The 24,544-nt window shown below is 27.8% G+C and overlaps 2 protein-coding genes across 3 annotated transcripts in view; one reads left to right on the forward strand and one right to left on the reverse strand.

Moving 5' to 3' along the window:
- The window catches only part of LOC119599596 (zinc finger FYVE domain-containing protein 9), a 32,329-nt gene that overhangs the window by 7,210 nt on the left and 575 nt on the right, over positions 1–24,544 (forward strand). The gene's annotated exons all lie outside the window — the stretch shown is intronic.
- Positions 1,643–20,471, reverse strand: LOC119599599 (FK506-binding protein 2). Of its 2 annotated transcripts, none has more exons than XM_037949424.1 (6): positions 20,299–20,470; positions 14,650–14,774; positions 14,508–14,560; positions 2,952–3,040; positions 2,698–2,885; positions 1,643–2,441 (listed from the first exon to the last, which is right to left on the reverse strand). In XM_037949424.1, exons 2-6 carry the CDS (start codon positions 14,770–14,772, stop codon positions 2,262–2,264), a joined length of 633 nt encoding a protein of 210 aa, XP_037805352.1. In that variant the 5' UTR covers positions 14,773–14,774; positions 20,299–20,470; the 3' UTR covers positions 1,643–2,261. The 2 variants fall into 2 exon arrangements, with proteins under 2 accessions (XP_037805352.1, XP_037805351.1); XM_037949423.1 differs by having other exon boundaries at positions 1,717–2,441; positions 2,686–2,885; positions 20,299–20,471.

The following is a 24,544-nucleotide window of genomic DNA, read 5'->3' on the forward strand; positions in this document are numbered from 1 at the left end:
AGGTAAATGAAAATGGCTGCTATTATCAATAGCAACTATATATTCCAAAATAAACGATATAAAAGTTGGAAAACTTAGCAAAATTATTTTTTAATTATTTAAGATTAGTTACGATGTTGATTTTTATTTCTATTTGTTTTATTATTTTCTCACTGAATAATAGTCTCACTCTTAATCACTTGTTTTGGGGACAAATATTGTAGTTACTAAATTAGTACATAATAATATTAAATATAATAAAAATATTTGAATACGTAAATGTATTATAAATAAAAAAGAAAGAATATTTAAGAAGTAATCACACTATTATTGTTTTGCGTACATACATATGCATACATACATATATGTCTTGTATTTTAATTTTATCTGTATTTTACTATTAAATAATTAATAAAGCATAAAGTACCTTTAATGAAAAGTTAAATCAAAACTAAAATTTATTTAAAACCTGTTTCATAGATCGTACTTTTCCCGACCACCTCAATAAAAAATAATTTTGTTTTATTATTATATTTTTTTCAAATTTGCTCTAAAGAATGAAGAGACGTTTTTATACAGAACACCACTATAGTGGGGAGGGTATTATTATGAGGGATATTTTTAATGCCTTAAAGTATACCAATCGGGTCAGAATTAATTTCTGAGCCAATTAAACCTGCGCACGCTACAGGTCGCGATTTTCAAGATAATTTGATGAAATTTGGCACATAGCTTCGAATTGAAAATAGTTGAAATCGGTCCATTATTGCACCTAGACTACCTTAAATAGTTTTGAATTGAAAATGCTTAAAATCGGTTCATTTTTTTACCTAGCCCCCGTACCCCATAAATATGGCTTTGGAGCACATAATTCTGTTAAATTATTTATTTCTACAAAAATTCGCACAACTTAGTTTTATATAAGCTTAAATGATACTGTAGATTTTTGTAATGATCGGGCTTCATTTCCCCTCATATTTACCCTTGCCCCCTGTAACTCCTCGTTCAGAAATTTCTTTTTTTGACAACCAATTGTTAAAATATATCCGAATTAAGGCAAAAGACAACTTCAATGCTTTATTGTTAAAAATAATCCACATTTTTAACCTACTACTACTGGTGTAGTACTTTACATACTTACTATGGTTTTATTAATCGACTTTCGAATAATTGAACAATCGACTTTTTTTCGAAAAAAGTCGAAGTCGACTATTTTGTTCCAAAAAAGTCGATAACTATTTTGTTCCAAAAAAGTCGATAACTCGACTATCGTCTATGAAAAAAGTCTAAAATAGTCGAAAAGTCTTAAAAAGTCAAAAGAAAGGGTCGAAAACTCGAAAATAGTAGAAAAAAGTCAAAAATTTTAAAAAAGTGGAAAAAAGTCAAAAACTCGAAAAAAGTAAAAAAAAATCGAAAATTCGGAAAATGTCGAAAATTCGAAAAAAGTGAAATAGTCGAAAAGTCGAGTATTTATAAAATACTAAGAGTCGAAAAGTCGACATTTAACTAAATGCAAAAAGTCGACTTTTAACTAAATGTATTATATGGTCGGCCTCGGCCGACTATAGCTTTTTACTTGTTTTTAAATTAATTTCATTCTATCCGAAAAATACTAAAATTTCATTTGGTTTGTAAAAATAAAACAACAACGCGCTCCGTTATGTTTTTGTTTAAATAAATTACTTTATTTTCTTACAAAAGTGTTTTGTTGAAATTTTTCAATACAAAAATTGTAACTTATAATTTAATATACATATTTTTTTATTTATGTTGGGTATAAACATTGTCTTTCTTTCCAACGCTTTAATATTACTATCAAAATTCTCTTTTATTTTTTTCAATTATTTTTAATTTTTCTTCTACCATTTTTTACAAAATATATAATTTTATAATATTTTAAGCTAGATTTGATTTAACAACTTAAATTTATAATATGATCGATCTTAGCACGCAAGTTGGTTATTTTTTGTTTGTTTTTTTTTTTTAGAAGAAAAATTGTTTTAACAAAAAAGCAATAAGAAGAAAAAGGTGATAGATAACAAATTTTTATATGAAATATTTTAATCTACTCTGGAAAAGAGTAGCAAAGCGTACAATTATAATTGTTGTATTGTGTGTATGTATGTATTTTTGTTGAATGGATAATGTTAACTTCTTTACAATAATAACTTAAAATAAAAACAAACATGAAAATTAATAAAGGCGGCAAAAAGAGTATAGTTAATTAATTAATTAATTAATTAAATTAAGTTAGAGATGGAATTATTTATAGTTAACAAATTTTACAGTTCATCGTGTTTGGGGCCGGAGAATTCGTCATGTGAAATGAAACCATTTTTGTCTTTGTCTTCATGTTGGAAAATTTCTTCAACCAATTTATCATTTTCCTTAAGCATATTCTTCAATTCCTCAGAATCTTGGCCTTCAACGGCAGTCATTTGTTTCTTCAAATATTCACTGACCTAAAAGGTGTCCAAAAAATTATGTTAAATATTGTGAATATGTATCGTATATAACAAATATTTACAAAGAACTTTTTTTTAAATTGTGCATTGAAATGAGTTTTTTGTGTTAATGTGAATAGGGAAATGTTAGTGTTGTTATTGTATTAACAATTGTTGATAGATAGTAATTATAGTCAAACCACCCTTTAATGATTTTAACAACTAACAACTGAGGAAATGAATAAAAAAGTGCGATCCATACATAAACGTTTACCTCTTCGCGGCTCAATTGCTTATCACCATTTCCATCGATTTCCTTGAAAACATTGGTGGTTGGTGGGCTGTTGCTAATGTTGATGAGTTCAACATCAAAGATCAAAGTAGCTTTGGGAGGAATAACATTACCGGCACCACGATCACCATAACCCAACTCTGGGGGGATGGTCAATTTACGTTTTTCACCTAGAAAACAAATAAATTTTAAATTTGAGAGTGTGTTTGAAAAAACTTCAAATATTTAATACTTACCCACACACATATCAACTAAACCTTGATCCCAGCCTTTGATAACCTGACCAGCACCCAATTGGAAAGTAAAAGGTTGATCACGATCCAAACTAGAAGAAATTAAAAAAATACATTTATTAAAGAGATAAATATTGAAATTGTAAAAAAATAACATTTTTGTGTTTGTAAAAAATGTATTTCAAGGGTCCTTAGCAAAAAGGTGAAATAAACGTCCTAAAGAGCTCTCCACTTTACATGAAGTATTTTAAATTTTTTTTTTTCCTTTCCACATACTTGTTTCAACAATCCATCATTTATATTTGTGTGGGAAAAATAAAAAATCGTTATGTCGTTATGGAAAATATGAAATGTACATGGTATGTATGTACGAACTTGTGATTCAAATGTAGAATAATATTTAATATGAGAGAATAAGAAGTAGTTAAAACTCGGGTATTAGATTTTCCTCTACATATGTATGTATTTTAAGAAATTAAAATCTCTAGAATATAATTTTATTTTACCAATAAATGCATAACAACATACATATTTGACAGAGGCAACTTTTCTTAAATGAGCGAAAGTTGCGAATATAAAATGTTTCGTTTGTCACAATATTTGTACTAATGTTCGCTAAATAAATGACACACGGGGGTAAATAAAAAATTATTATCATAACTTGCAACTTATCGCAAGGGGGAGTTGTAAATGTTACTGCCATCATTTGTAGTTTGTCTCCAAGGACAAAGATGTTTGGTTTGCAACAATTTTGTAAGTCGTTTTTTATTTTTATTTTCTTTAACATTATCGTTACAATATTGTACATACATATGTACATAAATGCTAGTGTACCCTACAGATGAAGTGTATTAAATTTATTAATGTTTACATTTTGTAATTCCTATTCTCAAATTTTTCTTCAGTTTTAACATTAAAAATTCAACGATATATTTGCCTACAATCAAAACGATATTGTTTCCAAAAAAAAACTAAATGCCAACTTACGATTATCACTTTTTAAGAAAGAAAGTTTAAATGCAAAAAGAGCACAGCCTCCCATTGCAACACTTTAAAAAATAAAGTTACCGAAAGTTTTACAAACAACTTGTCCTTTAGACAGACAAACATGATTTGCCTGTTGTAGTCACAGACAAAATACAAGTGAAGATTTTTTTAACAAGTGATATAAAAAATAATAAATAAAATACAAGCGGTGGCTTTAAATATTTTATATGCCCTCCTCTGGGCTTTTGAAACAATTCAAATTTGTACAGGAGCAGCAAATAACACGACAACATAATCAAACAACAAAACAGTTGTTCTTTTTATAACAAATGAGAAGCTTAACTAACAGTTTCCATACAATGATGAAGCATTCTAACAAGGCATAATGTTTTTCTGCTTGAAAAAAACTCCTTTAAGGATAATACAACCGTAATACGCATACATACATGTAAAATAAGAAACAAACATCAAATGTCATGGAAAACACATTTCGCTGAAACAGCGGTAGTCGACAGGAGTGGGTTTGTTGTTTAACACTTAAAATAAATGCGTTTATAAAAAGATGCTAAATAAATATTCACCAACCGAATAAAAAGTTGTGTTTGGTTGAGAGTGTTTAGATACATAATGTTATATTTAGTCTTTATAGGATTAGGTAGGATCTTCAACATGTGTTTACAATATACACCTTCCATATAAGCAGTCATATTTTAAAACCTATGTATACGAATACCTTGAATTTTTATTGCATTTGTTTTTATATTTTTTTTATTTCAATGTGAATTTTTTTCCAACATGACACTTGGCTTCCGTTTTTCATCTAAAGTTTTCATAGCAGAGATTACCTGGCGATGATGATGATTCTACGACAAACATCTTATATGTTTGTAATATTTGCATATTTTTATTACATACATATTTTCAAACATTTTTCGTTTGTGTTTATATTTTTTTTAGAAGTGGTGGGCATCCCAATGAATAATTTGTTCACATTATTATTATGCAGTCCAAAATCTGTCGAATATCGTTTAATATTTTCTATTTCAGATGAAATGAAAGTAAATTAAAATTTAAGCTACGAGTAGTTAGGAAAGGTAAATAAACGCAAAATTATTTCACGGTATTATATGCTCTTATAATGCCGCTTTAAAAACCCGATATGTTCGTTGGGATATTGGAATATTGTATTTTTTATTTGTCTTTGGTTTTTATATTCGATTTATACTGAGTTTTTTTTTTTGTTTATTGCGAATGCATATCTAATTTTATGATTGTATTTGTATATTTATACATGAATTTACTCACATCTTAGAGCATTAGTATGGCTCCAATCAAGCAAAACCAAAAAAAATGTATACAAATTTGCTGGAAAATTATATTACCCCCCATCAGGAGCAAACACCGAACGTTCTATTTGTTGCCATTACTGGGAATACTAAATATTTTTGGAAATGGTATGTTTTTTAGTTGGAAGTTCATTTAGATGCCATCCTAATTTACATACTTTTTTTATGTTATCACAAAATCTAGAGTTTTATTTTTATTAGATTGTTGAGTAGATCAGAATTTATGGTTTTTATATTAATACAATACTCAGGCGTATCATTTTACTTTACAACCGTGTTTTAGCTAGAGTGTCAGAGATTGATTTATGATCATTAAATTCATAATTGTTATTTTTATGATTACATATATGCACATATTTGTAAATAATGAATTTTAAATCATAAATTAATGTCACATGTTTCATTTTATTTTTAAGCTAAATTTTGCATTATATGCAAAACATTTTGTATGGGTCCAGTTATCGCCAATAATCTTAAAACTAAAAAAACTTGAATACTTATTAGTAACATGTGTGGACTTGTAGTCGAGCATTTGCGACCCTAAAATGTTCCGTTTCTGAGAGAATTAAAGTTATTATAAATGTTTACTTTCATACATCATATAAACTCAACCGCTATTAATCCAAGATTTATATGCGTTCATATGATAGCGGTAAAAGGTGGAGTCTAACAGCTTAATTATGGAGCGAGATTTAAGGAATTAGATGGAACAATAATGACATATTAATATATGTGGGCTAAGATCAATTATAAATCTGTCGTTATAAAATTTGGTACAGGGACTAAGGTTACCAGTTTTAAATCGGTACCTTTAAATATACACAATGTTGTATACATATCATGTGTTAAAAGTATACTCTTTCGTTTGTTAAACAAATAAATAAAAACTTTATTTTATTGCCGGAATTAATTTGTTATTGATGGTAGATTATGAATATTTAATCATCTTGTAAACAGTTAATTGTATTGTAACATATATTTTGTGTTGTTATTTTTGTCGCGAAGTATCTGCCACATGATGAAGTTGATTCAACAAACACATAGTACATCTGTTTGCATACGTACCACATCCATATTTTTACTGCTCCATCATTCTAGCGTCACATTCATCATGTGATGATGAATTGATTAAATGAATGACAAACCAAAAATCGACAGGTGCAAGCATCCGCCTGCCTATCAATTGTTTTAAATATTAAATATAGATTGAAATGCATGCAGACTTTGTTTTATTAATATTGTGTTTTTTTATATAAGATAATTGAAAATCAAGGTTTAATCTTTATAGTAAAAATGCTGAAGCATTTAATAGCCATAAAGACACCAACAAACAGACAAAACATGTTTAGTTTATTAGCAAGTTTTTTATAAACATTTATTGGAGTGCGTTAAAATGGTTAAAGTTTCATAACTGTTTTTCAAGTTGGCCTTAAAGTGTTATGGACAGATAGATAGTTGGATAATGTAAGGTGGTGTAAGTGTAAGATCATCTTAAATTGTTGTCATTGTGGTCATTCAACTTACAACCGGCAGCAAGCCAGACTTTCACTAAACAATTTCAAAACTCCTTAACACAACATAATAAAATACAAGAAAACTCAAAACAGACCAAATACGGCAATTTATAACATGTACTTGGGAAAAAATCAACATGCAGCATCGTCATTGTATGCTGACTGCATTCCTAGCATGTGGCTGAAGGTGACTACGGTGGTTGGTGATGATGAAAAAATGAACTATAAAATAGTGAGTGTTATAACAACAACAACAACAAAATGGACTTATTCAAAGTCAGAGAAAATATTAAAACAATGTTGAATAATGTTATGATGCCAAAAAAATACCGGATAATTTATCTACCAACTTGGGGCTTCGTTGCAAGCTCAACACCAACCAGTTCCATTGGAAAAACAACTTTTATGACTAAGGTCTTTTTTCGTCTCAGAGAAGAGACAAGAAATATTGTGTTGTTTTTTTATTTTGTTACTTTTTTCGTTACCGGCCCGGTTTTAAATAACACAAGTTACAAATTATTTTAGTTTAGTTTTTGCCGCACTCTCTTAACTGAATATGGGTATGTGTACCTTTAATTTGTTGTGTTGTTGGTGAATTTTGTATTGCATGAGCTTTCACCGTATTTTAGGGTAAATGAAAGAAATTCTTATTTCTTGCACTGATTTTAATATTTTCTTCATTTTATAATACTTAAATATGTTTTACCTATTATTACCTATAATTTCAGAATTTTTACAGAATTTCAAATTTTTTCATTAAAAATAAAGCTCTGCATTCGAATTCGAATAAAATTGACATCGAAAAATAAATCTGGTTCACCTCGATTTTGTAATTCATATGAATTCCTATTCGTTCCTAGAAGCTTAATTTAAATTCGTTTTCGTCGTATAAATATTCTTTAGGAAACCTGAAAGTAAAACCAAAAACACATTTATGTTTTGCCGCCGTTTATCATTTTAAATAATGAATACGAAATGTCAACAGAAAAAATTCATCATATATAAAACTTGATGGGAAGAAGCCCGAGTTATGAATTCATAAATAAATTAGAATTTATTTAGTTTTATCTCACACAACCAAGTTAGAAATTTAGGTTTTCAGGTCACATGCTCATATGCTAATTAATAAGAGACGGGTTAAAGAGCGAGTTGGCAAAAACTTGTTGCCTTTCAAGAAGGTAAATTACAATGAAATATCTAGTAAATGTTTGTTAAAGTAGAGAATAAGTATATATAAATATAAAACATCTAATGTTATGGTTGTTTCTTCTTTTGTTTCTACCTTTCAATGTATTTTTCAATTTCCATTTTCATGAATAGAATCCTGTTGAATTTGCTTGTTTTGTTGTCTGGTTTTGTTGTTGACTTATTCATCATAATCACCATTTTCCTCATTTAGCTACACACATCTTTCAAGTGTTCTATTCTTTTTTTCAACGTACTAGATACAATTTACTTACTCATTTGTTTGGAAGCACGTGCTTCTAATGTTTTTTCCAGACTTTTTTTTTTTTTTTTGTAAGTGTATTTTAGTACTCACAAACAGTGTTAAATTGTGTAGTTTTTATTTAGATGCCGTTCCTGTGGAGTGGGCAGTTTAGAAAGGATATGTGTGTGTTTGAATGAACAAGTTACAAGTGAGCAATCCTATGTTTATGAGATAAATGTTATAAAAAACCTTTAAAACGTGACCAAATCCTTTTGCTGCCGTTAAATAATTTATAAATTGTTTAAGGATTTCATGTCATGAATGTTTTACCTATTGTTTTTAATGGTATTTTTTTATTTTAGCCCTTTCTCTTATTTTAATTATTTAGAAATTGTTGAAAAACAATATACAAAAGTATCTTCTTCTTTACAGAATGATGTTTATTCAGAGATACTTTGATTAATAATAAAATATGATTTTTTTCCAAATAAATTAATTTAAAGGTATTCATTCTACTTTTCAATAAATTTAGTGTCAAATATTTGTAAAACAAATGTTGCATAAACAAAATTATGGCTAACATTGCAAAAACGTATAGATCTGGGGAAAAACCCAACAACATTATCATAAAAAGTGAGTTAAATGTTTGCTACCTTTTTTATATTTTATTCCTTCTCCTTTTCCCAGTGGCATGTAATTTTTAACTTAAACCTAAATATTTAATAAGTTTCGATTTTTATTGAAAAACGTTTGCATGGGTATGTTGTTGGAAAACATGAAACCAAAAAGCCAAAATACCATTAACATTCGTAATGCGATTGTTAAATGTTGAACAGGATGAAATTGATTGCAACACAAACTGGTTTTCAGTTTTTTTTTTTTAACTCCTCATCCTCATGATTTGTCTCATCCAAACATTCGGTTCGCTTGGGTGGTGTAAACAACACAACACATTTAAAATGTAAACAAACCTCTTCATAAAAAATCACATAAAAATGGGGGGGTTTAAAAAATAAACAAACAGAAAAAAATCGACCCTCACTCCTCTCGCTCGCATGTATAATACCGGTTGCTGCTTACCCATCAGATGATATTTATTTATATGAATGAATAAATAAACCAATAACCAGTGGTAAATATTCAAAGAAATACACGTGATGGTATTTGCCAGTGCGAAAATCCAAACAATTTTTTTAAAACCTAACACACCCGAAAGAATCTTATCAAAATGTAATAAAAATACACATATCGATGGGAATAATATTCTTTTTTTTTATTGTACAAAAATATCTATGCAAGAAAATCAAAATTCTAGTTTTTTCCTTTACCAAAACATATGAGTCCATTATTTAAACATTTTCAGAGAAAATAGTAAACAGTATATTTTCTCTCACCCTCGTAAAGTACATTTTAGGATGAAGTTTGAATTGAAACTTTTTCTACTACACTGTGATTACGATGAGGTCATGGCCGCATCACCTAAGGGATTAATCGTTTTACTTGAATATAAAAACTTGGACAGTTTGTTCATCACTTTAACACTTTATACCGTGGCAGAGTGGCATCCAAACTTTATAAATTTCTTGTAGCTTCTTAGAAACAGTAACGTTTGTATTTTAAAGAAACATTTATATTCAAGTTTGCCATTTGCACGTACCGTGTACAAAATTTAAAACAAGAAAAAAATCGTTTCGTTTTTTAGCGTTATTGCTTTTTTAGCTTTTAAATTATTCAAAATATTTTGCGATTACACATACATAGTATATTGTCTCGGAATGTGTAGGATTATATTCATGTATGTATTTTATAAATTAAAGAAAAAAATATAAAGAAAAATTAAGTAAGCACCGAATATTGAACTCCTTAGCCTATATTAATCTCACTTTCAATTTTATAAATTTATCATAGTCTAAAAAACAAAATATTTATTTTAAAACAGATTTAAAGCTTAAAAGGAATCATTTTAATAGCTTTAAAAAATGAGAATAAGTGCGCTTAAAAAGATCTGTAGGGTTCAAACTTTCTCTAACCGTTTCACATACAATGAAATTGCTAGTAATTCCGTCTCTAATGGTTTAGGGTATAAGAAGCTATAAATGCCATGTTTTCTCCTTTTTATTATTTTGGAAGACATCATATTCTTGTGAATGAAAGATGTAAAGAACAAAAACCAACAAAAGGAGCCTAGAATTGTTAAGATGCTAAATTTAATGTGTCTGCAACATTTGCGAAAATGAAAAATGGAAACGACCTACCTATCATGATACCAGCCACTTGTTTCTAGAGAACATTTGAAGTTTATATTATTTTTTCAAATTAGACTGGTGCAATAAAAATCAACATAATTATTTTTACATACATACAAACATATATTTTCCCATTTTTGTTTAATATTCTGTTGCCCTTTTTTTGGCAACGAAAATGATTGCTTTTAATCCTTTTTATAATTAATCAGTCACGTTTGTCAATAACAAGCCAATTGATAATTTTGTGGAACGTTTACATAAAAACAATGTACAAAGACAACTATTGTCCTGAAACAGACCTGCAACGGAGATATTCCTTTAACGGCCAATCAATTTTATTGTAAAAGCAATGAGAACATGAAATTGAAAAACCGACCGGAGTTGCAAGACAAAAACCCATAATGAATGTTTTAGACGTAGACGTGCCATCAATTGATTAACATTCGCCAAAGAAAATATTTAAATAAAAATTGAAGAAGAGAAATGTCATTTTCAGGGGTTAATTAATAATAATAAAATACGAATACACTTAGTGAATCCTTTTTTAAGATTTTAGTGTTTTTTAAAAAACAGAAGTTTTATAAATCTTCGGCTGCAATATGTTTTGAGATTAATCTTAATAAAATAGTATTTTTACATATTAACCCCATCGAACGATTTGCCTTATTAGATGGAAAATTAAGTACTATTGTTATATTTTTCAGTACTAGTTCATTGACTTGTCTATACACTAGGTCATATACTAATCCATATACTAGTCCACTGACTAGGCAAATAAATAGTCCATTAACTAGTCAATATAGTGATCCATTGATCTAATGAAACTTTCTTTTTTTTAATAATTTCAAAAAATGGAGAGAGTTATACGACTGTCAAATTTTCCATCCGTATTCTCTCTCATGAGAATGGCTTTATGATGGGTTTATTACATATTGCGTTTAGACTATCCCATTCGTTCTCTTTTTTTTTATAAACAGATCATATTACTTGTGGTATAATGTAAAAGGGTATTACAGGCGAGCTGTTTTTGTATTACCTAAATGGATTATGTACTCAAACATCAGCTAAACTAACTGAGGATTCAAATTTGAAATGAGATTGAAAGTGTTTAATAGTGAAATTAATTGTTTACATAATATGCAAAAATTATGTTAATCAAATACTAAATTAATTATTACTAATTTTTTTTAAATTAAGAAACCGTATACATACACGCGATTGTATTAAATAGCTTGTAAAATGAGGGATTACATGGCTCAGTGCATTTCGTTTAGTATTACGAGCGTTATTAAAATGGTAAAAAATTTAATAAACACATCAACACAAAGGAGTAGGTGCCCAAGGATAAAATGTGTCAAATGAAGAAAAAACAGCAACAACATAGATAGTGCGTGTATTCTTTCAGTGCTGTTTTTTTTTTTAAAGTAAGAAACAAAGTCAGCATCTTGTAGATTTCCATTATGAAATTTCATAATCTTTAGTGCAAATACAAACAAGCAAATATTCAAACATACATAAATAGGTTTTATGAATTATTTGTTGTAGTTTGTGGTAATTTCCGGTAAAGACATCACTCACTCACCTACAACGTAAAGTAACAACAATCAGCAGCCAACTTTAAAAGCGAAAAAAGTGCAGTTTATTTGCTTGGTTGACTTTTAGCTCAATGCAAAGAAGCCACTTTGATAAGACCACAAACAACATTTTTTGTTGTTTTCTTATATCTTCCGATTTTTTAATGGCTTAAAGGTATAAAATTAAGTAGAAGAAAAAAATAACTAAACTTGATCAACATTTTTCTTTTGAAAGCACCTGTAGTTTGACAAGGACCTTTTGAGTCGGAACACAATTTAAATAGTTTGCTTAGGATGTTACACAAACATTTAATATTAAGAGTTATTTAATCATGCCACATACTCCAACATACTCGTATCTGAAGCAACAAGTGTCGGCTGAATTAAAGTTTATCTTTTACCTTAAACATTCATAAATTCATTGAAATAGTTGACACAAAGGGGGGAGGAAGTAAACAAGTTTAAATCACGCTAAATTAAACACAAATTATCATGAAAAAAAAACGAAACTTTCTCTATGCCATCATCAGCAACAATAAGACCTTTTCATAGGTATTATCAAGATTTATATTTCGTCAGTGGGTGCACACTGATGACAAAATATCACAATTTACGGATGAGAGCTAAAATGTTGCATAGGAAGGAAAAGTTGTAATTGTTTTTTTTTTTTACACAACATATTACAAAATAAAGTTAAATAACCTATGTATGCCTTTTAGACACTTAAAATTGCAAAATTTTTCTAAAATTTCATTTGTTACTAGGTAAATCCCAAAAACAATTTGAATTTGAATAAGTGATTGTCCTTTAAAAAGAAACTCCTTACAGTCTGGTACAAGGCTGGCATTTTAAATATATAGTCGTATTTAAGAATGTATTTAAAAAATATGAACTAGTCAGAGTTTTGAATTAATTCATTCATAATTAAAAATTATGAACTAATAAGCTCGGTTTTATTGTTGACCCTAAGGGAAAATAATTTAGAACTTAAGTACTGTTTTGGGCGAATGATAATTTCACGATAATTCCTTTATTACTTTTAAATAAATTGTATCATAAACTAAGATAAGAAAAAGATGAATGAATGTATTACAACTTCTGCCCTTTACTGTTAATAGTTTTTTGTGCTAGATTTGAAAAGATTTCATAAATTTAAAGAAAAAACTAATAATAAAATCATAAAGTAATTTCCCTTTTTTAGTTATGTTCTAAATTCAATTTGAATATTGTAAGATAACATTTAAGACCCTTTAATGGAGTTCAAATACACTAGATAGATAGAGTAGAGAGTAGTACTTCATAGTTTGACAACCATTATAATAAGTACATACATAGTTTATGAATTGTATGACTGATTAGAAAGAACTTGTAGAGGAATTTCATCTTGTTTGAAGCTCAAGCATATGGATAATCAACAAACAATTCTATATAAAAATTAAAACAAAATATAATTATTATATTCAGAAACCGAACATATACAAACATACATTTATTTGAAAATATCCATGTATACAAATGCCAGCCAGCATGGAAATATACATATGTACATATGTGAAGAAATCACTGATAAGGGTACTAAAGTATGGGCTCATTTTGGTACTAATTTGTTGTACATTTATAGTACGAGCAGTACACGTATGCAGTTCATATTATAATCAACCCTCCATGAGGTTCACATCACTACGTACTCACTTTACTTCACTTAATTTTATTTTTCTGTTTTATTATTGTTGTTTTTTTTGTGTTGTTGAGTTTTTGTTATCATTGGTTTTCTATACATTTTGTATATTTTTGGGTCTGGTGGTTATCAGGTTTCCACATACTACATATTTGGCGAGTTTGCATATACATCTACATACTATATACATATAGGCACATATTATGGTCTTTCGGCGCGCTTAAGCTTCACTATAATTTATGTCTCTGTTGAATTCATTGTACATTTTATTTATATCTTCATAAATTAGAAACGTTATTCGATTACAAGCTTTCATTATTATTTTCTTCTACTCCTCTTTTCTTTTGGTTTGCTTTGAATGTAGAAGGGTTAATGAAAGTGGAACTTCTTGAGTTTAAAAATTTTCTTTAGTTTCAATATTTCTATATTTAATTGTACTTTCAAACTAAAATCTATGCATATTTTCATTTACTGATTTTTTGGGGAAAAATTTAAATTTTTAAACTTAAACCACAATGATTTTAAAACTGTCGCATCGTTACAAAATTATGTAAAGGCTAGCACATCAATGAATGAATGAAAGGTTATTTTGACCAACAAAAGCTGCATAAAATTGAGATTTTTATCAGCATTTTTGCAGTTAATTTACGACGAAGTATTAATGCAGAACAATATGAGTAGAGAGCTATTTTTGTTTCGTTTGTTTTTACGCGACAAAATCATGGGTCATAAATTACGAAGGAACTCAATGTATGTAAAATGGGGAAACAGAAATAAACACTTACCTAGAATCGAATTTTTTGCCATCAGTTAAAGTACCAGTATAGTGCATGGTAAGCTAAAAAACATTAAATAAATATTTGTAAACAATTGTCCAATATTTGTTATAATTTAGTAAAATAAAATATTATTGTTGACAACACTTACTGTATCACCAGCTTTAGATTTTTGATCACAAACTTCTGGTACACTGACGACATCAACTTTAAGATCCTGACTGCGTACGCCAGCCACTAAAAGGCACGACACAATAAGCACGGATTTGAACATGACTAAAAAATAGATAAATAAAATAATACGTTTTGAATAAAACAATTGTGTAGGTGTTTCAAATATTAGTATGTTAAATATTTAATACATGTGTATTTTATTTTAAGTAATAGCATGTATTTGGCTTCGATAAAATTTAATTGAAACGAGGTTTGAACTACACGGATGTTTTCGTTGTATCGTACGTATGAAACGTTGCATCATAACCATGAAATTTCAACTATTATCACATTCGATTACAGCAGTGAAACAAACTTACCACCAATACTAAATATAAATGTACATACACAGACAGACTGGCCTAAATGCATCCGCATCACAAGCTCGAAACGAACGAAAAACGCAAAAAAATATGCAAAAAAAAAAAAAAAATAATAATAACAAAAACTAAACAAGCATACAACAACTCTTTTATAGCATTGTTTGCGACTAACTGTCCGTCTGTCCAAGTTTTTATAATTGTTATGCAATTATTTATTTATTTTTTTCTTCTCTTTTGGCTGATGGTCATCATTACCATCTTCCAAACCAAATAAATGAAACAGTTTGGTTTCGCATTAAAACGTGATTTTATTAAAAAGAAACCAAAAATACACATACATCATGATTGCCATAAATCAGCCAAAAGTGCAAAAAGGAGAGGGACGACAAAGTGAAAATTGTGGCAAAAATAAATGCGAAAATCAAACAATTAATTAAATGATTGTTAGAAATCAATTGTATTGAATGATCATCATAAAAATGAAAGTAATTTTGATCAACAAACACTCTTACAGATCGTAATAATGACAATTATTTGGCTTTGAAAAGCAACGCTTAACTTATGGTTTAATAAAGTCAATGAGACTGTTAAAAATTTTTTATATTGTATGTTATATCTTTTATAAATTGCAATGTTTAAGCAAAAAAGTAAAATAATCATATGTTGAAAATAGTTTACGTTTATTTCCTAAAATATTTGCACAATTTGAACGCACGTTTTCTCTTTCTCAAATTAGGTTATAGAAAGATCTAAATAATTCGATAATCAGTTTGAAATATTGCCTAAATAAAGTGATTTAATCTATTTCATTTATTTCTTTATTAATTTCAAAAATGGTTTTATTAGCAAACTTCGTGATCATTTCTTACTTTTTTTAGTAAGAAAAAGAAATTAACAAATCTAAATGTAGAAATAGTAAACAATAAAACAAAATGAATAAAATAGAGATAAGAAATTGTAAAATATTTTACGCTTTCCATATATGTATGTACGTCTATATCTTAACATACATATTTATCTATTGTTTTGCAACATGTTACAATACGCTTATGATTTGTGGTTTACTCATCATCACCATTAATAATGTGTAACATCTTAAAACCCAATTAAGAGTAAGATTTCATAAGTGAAAACACTGTTCAACCCACTACACGATACTCACACACCTTTCTCCAATGACAATTTGTAATTTAATTAACTTGATTAAAATACACAACACTCTGAACGATTTATGGGTATTAAGTTATGAAACTTTTGCTGATATAGCAAAAATAAACAAAAACTTAAACAGATTTGGAATTGGAGAAAATTGTATAGTCAGTGGTTGCCCTTATTTTGATTGGTGTATTTTGTTGTTGTTGTTTTTTTTTTTTTTAATTTGCAATCGATTTGGCGACTTCGAAGTCTTTAAGGTCAAGTTGTATGTATTTCTACAAACAAATTATGTCATTATAATAAAAACAAACTAATAAATTAGTTCCAAAAATATAGTCTATTTAGTGAATCTTATCATCATCTTTTTGGTAAAATGTTCATAAAGATTTTTTTATTTTTTGCAATTTAAAATTTGAATTCAATATTGTTATTTTTTATTAAAGACTAATAGATGTACAAAGTAAAATTGGCGAGACATTCGCTTCATTTTCTTGTAAAAACCATTACTGTCATCTCAAGTGCCTTAAATAATGGAATGCACTATTGTATACAAAGATTTTAAGGATTATCAAGATCTTCAGAACAAACTGAATTATATATAGGAAAGAAAATCTTAGCGACAAAGGAACTATTTCAGCAACAACATTTTTAGTTTAGCATAGTTTTACCAAATTCCACATTGAAGTAAAAGTGCTCTTAAGATATTGGAAAAGAATTTTTAATAATGGAGTCCAAACGAACATACTTTTGTATACTTCGTGAAATTCAACTGAAAATGTTGGTTCGAATTATACTTTTTTTGATACAATTCGAACTTCAATGGTACACTAACAACTTATTGGTACATTTTTAATTAAACTTTCTCACTGAAAGATATCGCAAATTGCAAATTAATTGTTAAGCAATTAAGCCAAAATTTTTTGCAATGCTTGAAAGAAGTTAGTACAGTCTAACTCGTTTATAACGAACTCCGGGGGACCAGTCAAATTTGTTCGTTATAAGCGAAATTCGTTTTGTAGTTCCAAAAATATAGTGGCATTTTACGAAATTTAAAGAATATGATTTATACATTCATTTAATATTCTTTATAAAAAACACCATTCGATGTTATTTGTTGATATATTTCATAATAAATTTAAGTTTTTTTTTCAACAAAGCTAAATATATTCTTATGATTTCAACACATAATTTTGAAGTTCGTTATAAAAAAGGAAAATTGTACTTGAGGGACAGAAAAAGTAGTTCCTTTTATACGTGGATTCTTAATAACCAAATTCGTTATAAGAGAAGTTTTTTGTATGAAAATGGTTACCAAAATATTGGGACTTGAAAAATTGTTCGTAATAATCGAGAATTCGTTATAACCGAGTTCGTTATAAGAAAGTTTGACTGTATTTTCTTTCTGATATAATATAATTTTAAAATTTAATTTTCCATCCAGTTCGTAGACATTAAACATTCATTGTTCAAATATGAAATTATAACAATCTTCGCGAAAAAGATATTTTTAGAAACGTTTTATATATGGGCAATTTTGTGTCAAGTGACTCAACTCAAAAAATCGATTTTGGTTAAATTTGCACTAAGGTTAGTACTATTGGATAGTAGGTCAGACACAAATTTTCAGCTCTATCGTTTAAGAACTGCCGGACTTAGAGGGGGTCAAAGTTGAACATTTTGGTCATACAGGTTTTTATTCAAATGAGTGTAACTTTCCACCTATTGGTCATAGGAGTTCATATAGATAGATTGTCCAAAGGAGTTCAGATGGCTATTTCTTCATTCTTTCCAATTTTTTTAATGGGCCCTTTTTTTTTGCTTAAATGAAAGCTACAATATACAATTTCCTTGAAATGCTTTATAGTCCGATAATGGAATGCGAGTGGGATATCTATCAAAAAATATTTTTTAACTTAAGAATACATTTTTTTCAATTTTCCCCTATTTTTTCAAAATTTTGTTGTATTTTTTTTTTTTTTTTTTTTTTTTTGCTCAAAAGAAAGCTTAGAACATTGCCTTTAAGAGCGTTGTGATTACTTAGTGGTATGAGAACTGTGGAAACTTTTTTTGCTAAAATTACTTTGGATTAAATAATATAACAGATAGTTTGTTACACCAAATCTATTACCAGTGTCCCTGGTGGGAATTGAACCCACGACCTCCGGTTGGACACTGTAGAAACTAACTACTTACCTATCGTAGGCACACATAACTACTAAACTTTTTGGAGGCCAATTGAGCATAAATAGTGAGACTTTTTCTGACTAAATGTTCTATTTCAACTAATTTATTACAAGGTTAGGAACCGTTTCGAAACTTATTTCGATAACGGTATTTTGGCTTATTTCGCTAACGGTATCTTGGTGTTATCGATATTTTATTCGTATTTTAGCGTTATCGTTATTTTGACGTTATTTGGCCAGTAACGGTATTTTAGCGGTAACGGTAGTATGAACATTTATTTCCATTTTGGAATAATATATATCGGTATTTTGCTGTCTTAGGGTAATCGTTATTTTGGCTTATCTCGGTATTGGTATTTTAGCGGTAACAGTGGTAGTACTGAAAAGGTATTTTAGCGGTAATGATAGCTTAGTAATAACGGTTGGCAACCTTGCACTATTATAATAATAAAATAAGTTTAATTCTAACATAATTTCAATTGTTTTCTGTCAAGTTGTAAATTTTCAAACTCTGATTTAAAGCCCATTTTCAAAACTGTGATTTTCGAACTATCTTATTAAAACGCTAAGCAGGTTCTTTGAGTTATTTAAGTTTGGAAATTTTGGAATGCAATTAAAAATATGAACCCTAATAAACGATTTTTTAAACAAAACCTTCACTTCAATCTTGTTTTTTGCTTTATTAAGCAAAACAAAGTAAATTTTAAATAAAGATTTTTTTGTGAAAAATAAAATTAATCGGAATTTGTATAAGCTAAAATCGATAGGATTATTAACTATAAAATTGAAATCATTCCAGTATTTGGCGAGTATTTTAGCCATTATCATACTGAATACCCCATCAGTGACTTTTTCTAATTGGCTTATACATAAAACCAGCTTATTGTGGTATTGAACAATACTGTATGTATAAATAATTTAGTTTCGACTTTGGAAAAATATCAATGTTACTACAGCAGACATGAAAAAATTAATTAAAAATTAAACAAAGCTTTGAGAGTTGCCGGTTGAAAACCACTTAAAACACTCACATATAATACATACTTTCAATGGAAATTAATAAATCACGATCATTATTTTTTAGTCATTTCGGTTAATGTTTGTTTGCATATATTTTGGTTTTGAGAGAGTTTAAAAATTATGATTTTAGAACGGTTATCAATACTAAACATGCTTAAATGTCCAGCCGTGGCGTTACTTACTATTTAAAGGTCGTTAACCCGATACGTGCGTAAATATAAGTTTTGGTTAAATAGAAAATAACAAAACTAATTGTAAAATAAATAAATTTTGAAGAAAGCTCTGGGTAAGAAAATACGAGTTTATGAACAGTATTAGTTCTCTAGTTGTTATAGCTGGAAAAAAAAGATCACAGAAAACTATACATAATGATGTACATACATACAGAAATGTTTGTTCTTTTTTGTACTTTCTTCGTTGACCGATTTAGTAGTTTTTATTTGAACTTATGTATATATTCTTTGTGTCTACAAAGAGTAATAACCTAATTTCCGATTCTTTGTATTCTTACTCACTCTCTTTTTATTTATTTTATACGATCTGTGGGTATTTCTCTTGTTTCTAATTTGATTCTTGATAAAATTTTTTTCGTGTTTGTATATTCTTATGACGTCTGTATAAAAGGGTAAAATTTATGAGACCAAATTATATTCGTTAGTGAGAATATGTACATACAAACAAACATATTCATTTTTATAGTACGCAAATAAACATGAGTATTTTTTAGTCGTTTATTTTATAAATGCGGCTTAAAATATTTTATTTGTATTATTCATACAAGCGCTCGTATCCAGTATATTCGTATTCACAAAATGTTTTTTTTTTTAAGTTTAGTAGTGTTAATTGATAAAAAAACATTCACAGATTTCATTTATATTTTTCATTTGTTTTAATAATAATAATTACCTTTTTAGTTAATTTTTTTCTAAGGAATGTAACAAATTTTAAAAATATATATTGCACTGAACGAAAAAACAGAAAATTAACGAACCGTATGTGCCAACGCTCTAACTTAAACTGAGAAATTTTTAAGAAGAGTCACATAAAAATACCACGATCATCGACTTTTCAAATCTACAAATCAGAAGAGCATGCAGCGTTAACAGCAGCAGTGACTGCGACGCCAACCGCTGCCACTTTTAGTATTGTGTAAAAAACAAAACTCATGTCCACGTAATCAATTCAAAAGAAAAATAAATTCCCATTGTACAATTTTTTACCCGTTTAGATGAAAATAAACAACTATAAACTAGTGCTGCTAACATTTGGAGTAGTGGGTATCGACATTTGGATATTTTTTTAAAATTTTTGAGTAAAATATTAGTTAAGTTTTGACAATTAATCTGTGATTAATATTAAACATAAGAAGTGATCAGTTGATAATTTTGAGACATAAATAAGAGTATTCTCTTGTAAAAGGACAGCTATTGAATTGGTCTGCGATATCGAACTATTGAAATGTTCCAGATTGCTTTCAGTATCTTAAAGTTCCAATCTAAAGCTTTATAAGTTGTCAGCTACACAAGAAGAAATTTATCGGCTCGCTTATAAAAATATGCAGATTCTGTTTATATTAAAAAATTTGATCTCAGCATTAAATTCCGTTATTTCTTAAGATTTTAATTTTTATTTATTTTATTCAGATTTATAACTCAATTTTTTTTAATTTAATTATTTAAATGAATTTGTTCGTATTTCGTCTGTTTAGGAAATTACAATTAATTATAATATGTACCTTTGAGTATAAATATTATTTATAAATATTTAGTAAATTTATAAAAAAAAAACTTGGTTCTTTATATTATACGTTAAGCAGACACAACCTTTTCTTTGGAGCTTTAAAATGTTACTGATTATACAAATTTGCTTGAATTCTAATTTCAATAACGGAAAAAGCTTTTGTTGCTTATAAAAATGTTTATCAACATTGTTGCCAAGCAAGGATAACTCCACCTTTTTGGACATGCGTATTTGACTGATGTTTTAACCAATTAAATATTAAATATGCATATTTTTGCCAACACCCTCTATTATTGATAATACATATAACTTTTATAGACAAGTTGTTGATATTTTTATATCAGAAATTCAAATATAAAATTAGAATCTTTTTATTTCATTTTTTATATTTAAAAGTGATCCGTTTTGGTTAAGCCTTTAGTAACAATATTACTATATTTATATTTACTTCTTCATCATAATATGATATAATTTTCAGACTATATTCTGGAAAGCCTACTGCTGGATCCAAATCTTCAATAACTCTACCAAATATGTGTTCTAGAAGTTTCCTATTTAAAATCAGAAAAATCGGTCTATAAATAATTCCGAAAAAACCTATGGAAATATTAAGTTATTTCTCATTCTCGGTTACCTCTTCAGAAACTATGATAGCTAATTTAACAAATTTTGTCACAGATATTTTTTTCATCAGTTGAAAATTATTAGTATCGGTTCAAAATTTCATATAGCCCCCATAGAAATGTACACATTACTGGAAAATTCATTAATTGTAAATAATTCCCTCTGGAATATAGATATATGGGAATATAGATACATCCAACATCAATAGAAATCATATTACCCCTTTTGGGTTAAACCTCCGATCTCCGAAAATCAATAAAATTAATATAATTCATCAACTAATAATCATATTGGAACAAAATTCATTGTGTTCTGTGCATATACAAATTATTCAGTTAATCTGCTTATCGGACCATAATTGATCATATCACCCATACAAGGTTCTCTTCCGAAAATCGGGATAATATTAGAAATGAGTTTTAATTTTTTCAAATTTTTTTTCACCAAATTGTTTCATTGTCTTTTATTTTTTTTATTGATAAACTGTGTTTTTGTTTGTTCGAATAATTTTTTAAGCAACTGTTTTAAGTATATGCGCATTTAAATGATGTATTTACAATTTGCATATATCATCTCGTGACCGTAAAATTAAGATTTAAGATATTATTTTCCAAAGAATTTTTAAAAATGCATTTTGATGAAGATAGGTTGAAACCATGTAACTGACATTTATTTTTCAAAAATTCTGTGTGGATGCTAACAAATTTCATCTTCATGTTAATTATGATAATCTTTATATCATTTGGAAAAATGTTTTTTTTTTTTTTTTTTAGAAAATCATAACAGTACAACAAATTACCAAATACCTATGTAAAAATTCGTAATACATACATATGGGCAATGTCATGTCAAGTAATTTGCACCAAGGTTAGAACATTGATAGTAGGCCAGAAACAAATTTTCAGCTATGGGTTCTAGCAAAAATTGTCCAAAGGAGTTCAGATAGCTATTTCTTCGTTGTAAGTATCTCCAATTAAGTGAAACTTTTCGAAATTATATCAGTGAAATTAATTTCATTCTTTAATATTTATTTTTCGACACAAAAGTAGAAACACATTAAAATATATAATTTAAATTTCCATCTCCGCTTTAGGCAAAATTTTGAGTGTTGTTGATTTTTAAAACTGTTAAAATTGGAGACAACTTTATTGTGTCATGCTCATGTTTTTTACAATTTCCATATATTGTTGTACTTAAAAATGTCTATTTATTTATATATTTTTTTTATTTTCTTCTCGTTGTCCAAGCAACGATAAAACCACATTTATACACAAATAGCAAATCTTAATTTAGTTGTATATTTACTAAAAGTACAGCCGTCTATGCCTATAACGAATTTCATTTTTAAAAGCATTTATTTAAGTTATGTTAGTTTATTAATACAGTTTAAATTTTTTAACTGAATATCGGACCAGTTAAACTCATTTTGTATAGATTTGGATAAAGTTATTAGAAATGTTATAAATTATTAACATGCGTAATTTGAATTAATTAATTTTTATCTTTTTTTGCTGTTAGAAGAATATTATTATTCTTCTTCAATTTCATTGCATTCTTTATAACATTGTTCTTCAGTAATTGATAGTTTTGTATTGATTATTTGTTTGCGTCTATGGTTTACTGTGATAAGTTAGTTTAGTGAGTGAGTGTAGCAATTTTTTTAATAAAAATTTAGCGATTTATAATAAACTGGAATGAGTAAGAAATTTTATATAATTTTTTCAACTGTATTTAAAGATAGATTATGCTAGGCGGGCATAATCTACCCGGTATAAACAATATATTACTTGTTTTCTTTCTAATTGACTTTCAACCGTATTTAGGACTTTTTTGAAATTAATGCGAAATTGTTTTCTTTGTATTCGTTGTTGTTTGCCAAAGTTTACAGTTCTGTTTTCACAAGTGTAATTACTTTTTAGTCGAATTATTAAGAAAATGAAAAAGTCCCATCAATGAATCCACATCTTCATGTACGCAGTGATGATCAGTAAAATACATACAATAATTGCAAAACTCAAACTACTTAAGTTACTATCAAAACTTGACAATTTCTATAAAATTTGACTGATATGACTTAAGATTTCATAAGATCAATGATTACTGATTCTATATTATTGTCCACCACTATATGTATTGACTTGTATGTATTACAATTGTGTATAAATAAAATAATAATGTAAATACGTTGATATTTATTATAGAAGAGAGTTAGTTAATTTGTTGGATTGTTTCCATATTAATTAAATGCTAGTAAATCTCAAAACAATCAATATCTAACTATCTGTCTATAAGTCCACAAGTATCGGTTGTGTCCACTAATACAAATTGTTTTTAAACATAAATTTACAAAAGAGTAAAAAGAAATAAAATGATAAAATTAAATTAATTTGCAATTAAATCATCCATCAAGCACTTAAAAGTTGAATAGACTTTATGACGCTAAAATAAGTGGAATGGGAAATATGTATAGACAGACGCCCCTTAAATTGGCGATGGATTTTCGTGTGTGTTATAATATTCGTTTGATTTTCTATTATTGCGGGTGACATTGACACATTCAAATTATTGTATCCAAACCCTCAAATACATGTTACTGATGATCATCGCTCGTTACACATCATCAGTTATAGACAATGTAATGGTTGGATTTTTTAATGTTTTGGTGATTTTTTGTTTAATTGAAAGTGTTTTTTATTTAATTTAATTTTTTTTAAAAGACAGACAGAGAAATAAAAAAAGTTTTTATTATGAGCCTCATTTTTATTTTTATTTGTTTATTTTTACTTTT

This window comes from Lucilia sericata, unplaced genomic scaffold, assembly GCF_015586225.1.
Source record: "Lucilia sericata isolate MDLA Ls3-8-SP2 unplaced genomic scaffold, ASM1558622v1 Contig000083F_arrow, whole genome shotgun sequence".
NCBI classification, from domain to species: domain Eukaryota; kingdom Metazoa; phylum Arthropoda; class Insecta; order Diptera; family Calliphoridae; genus Lucilia; species Lucilia sericata.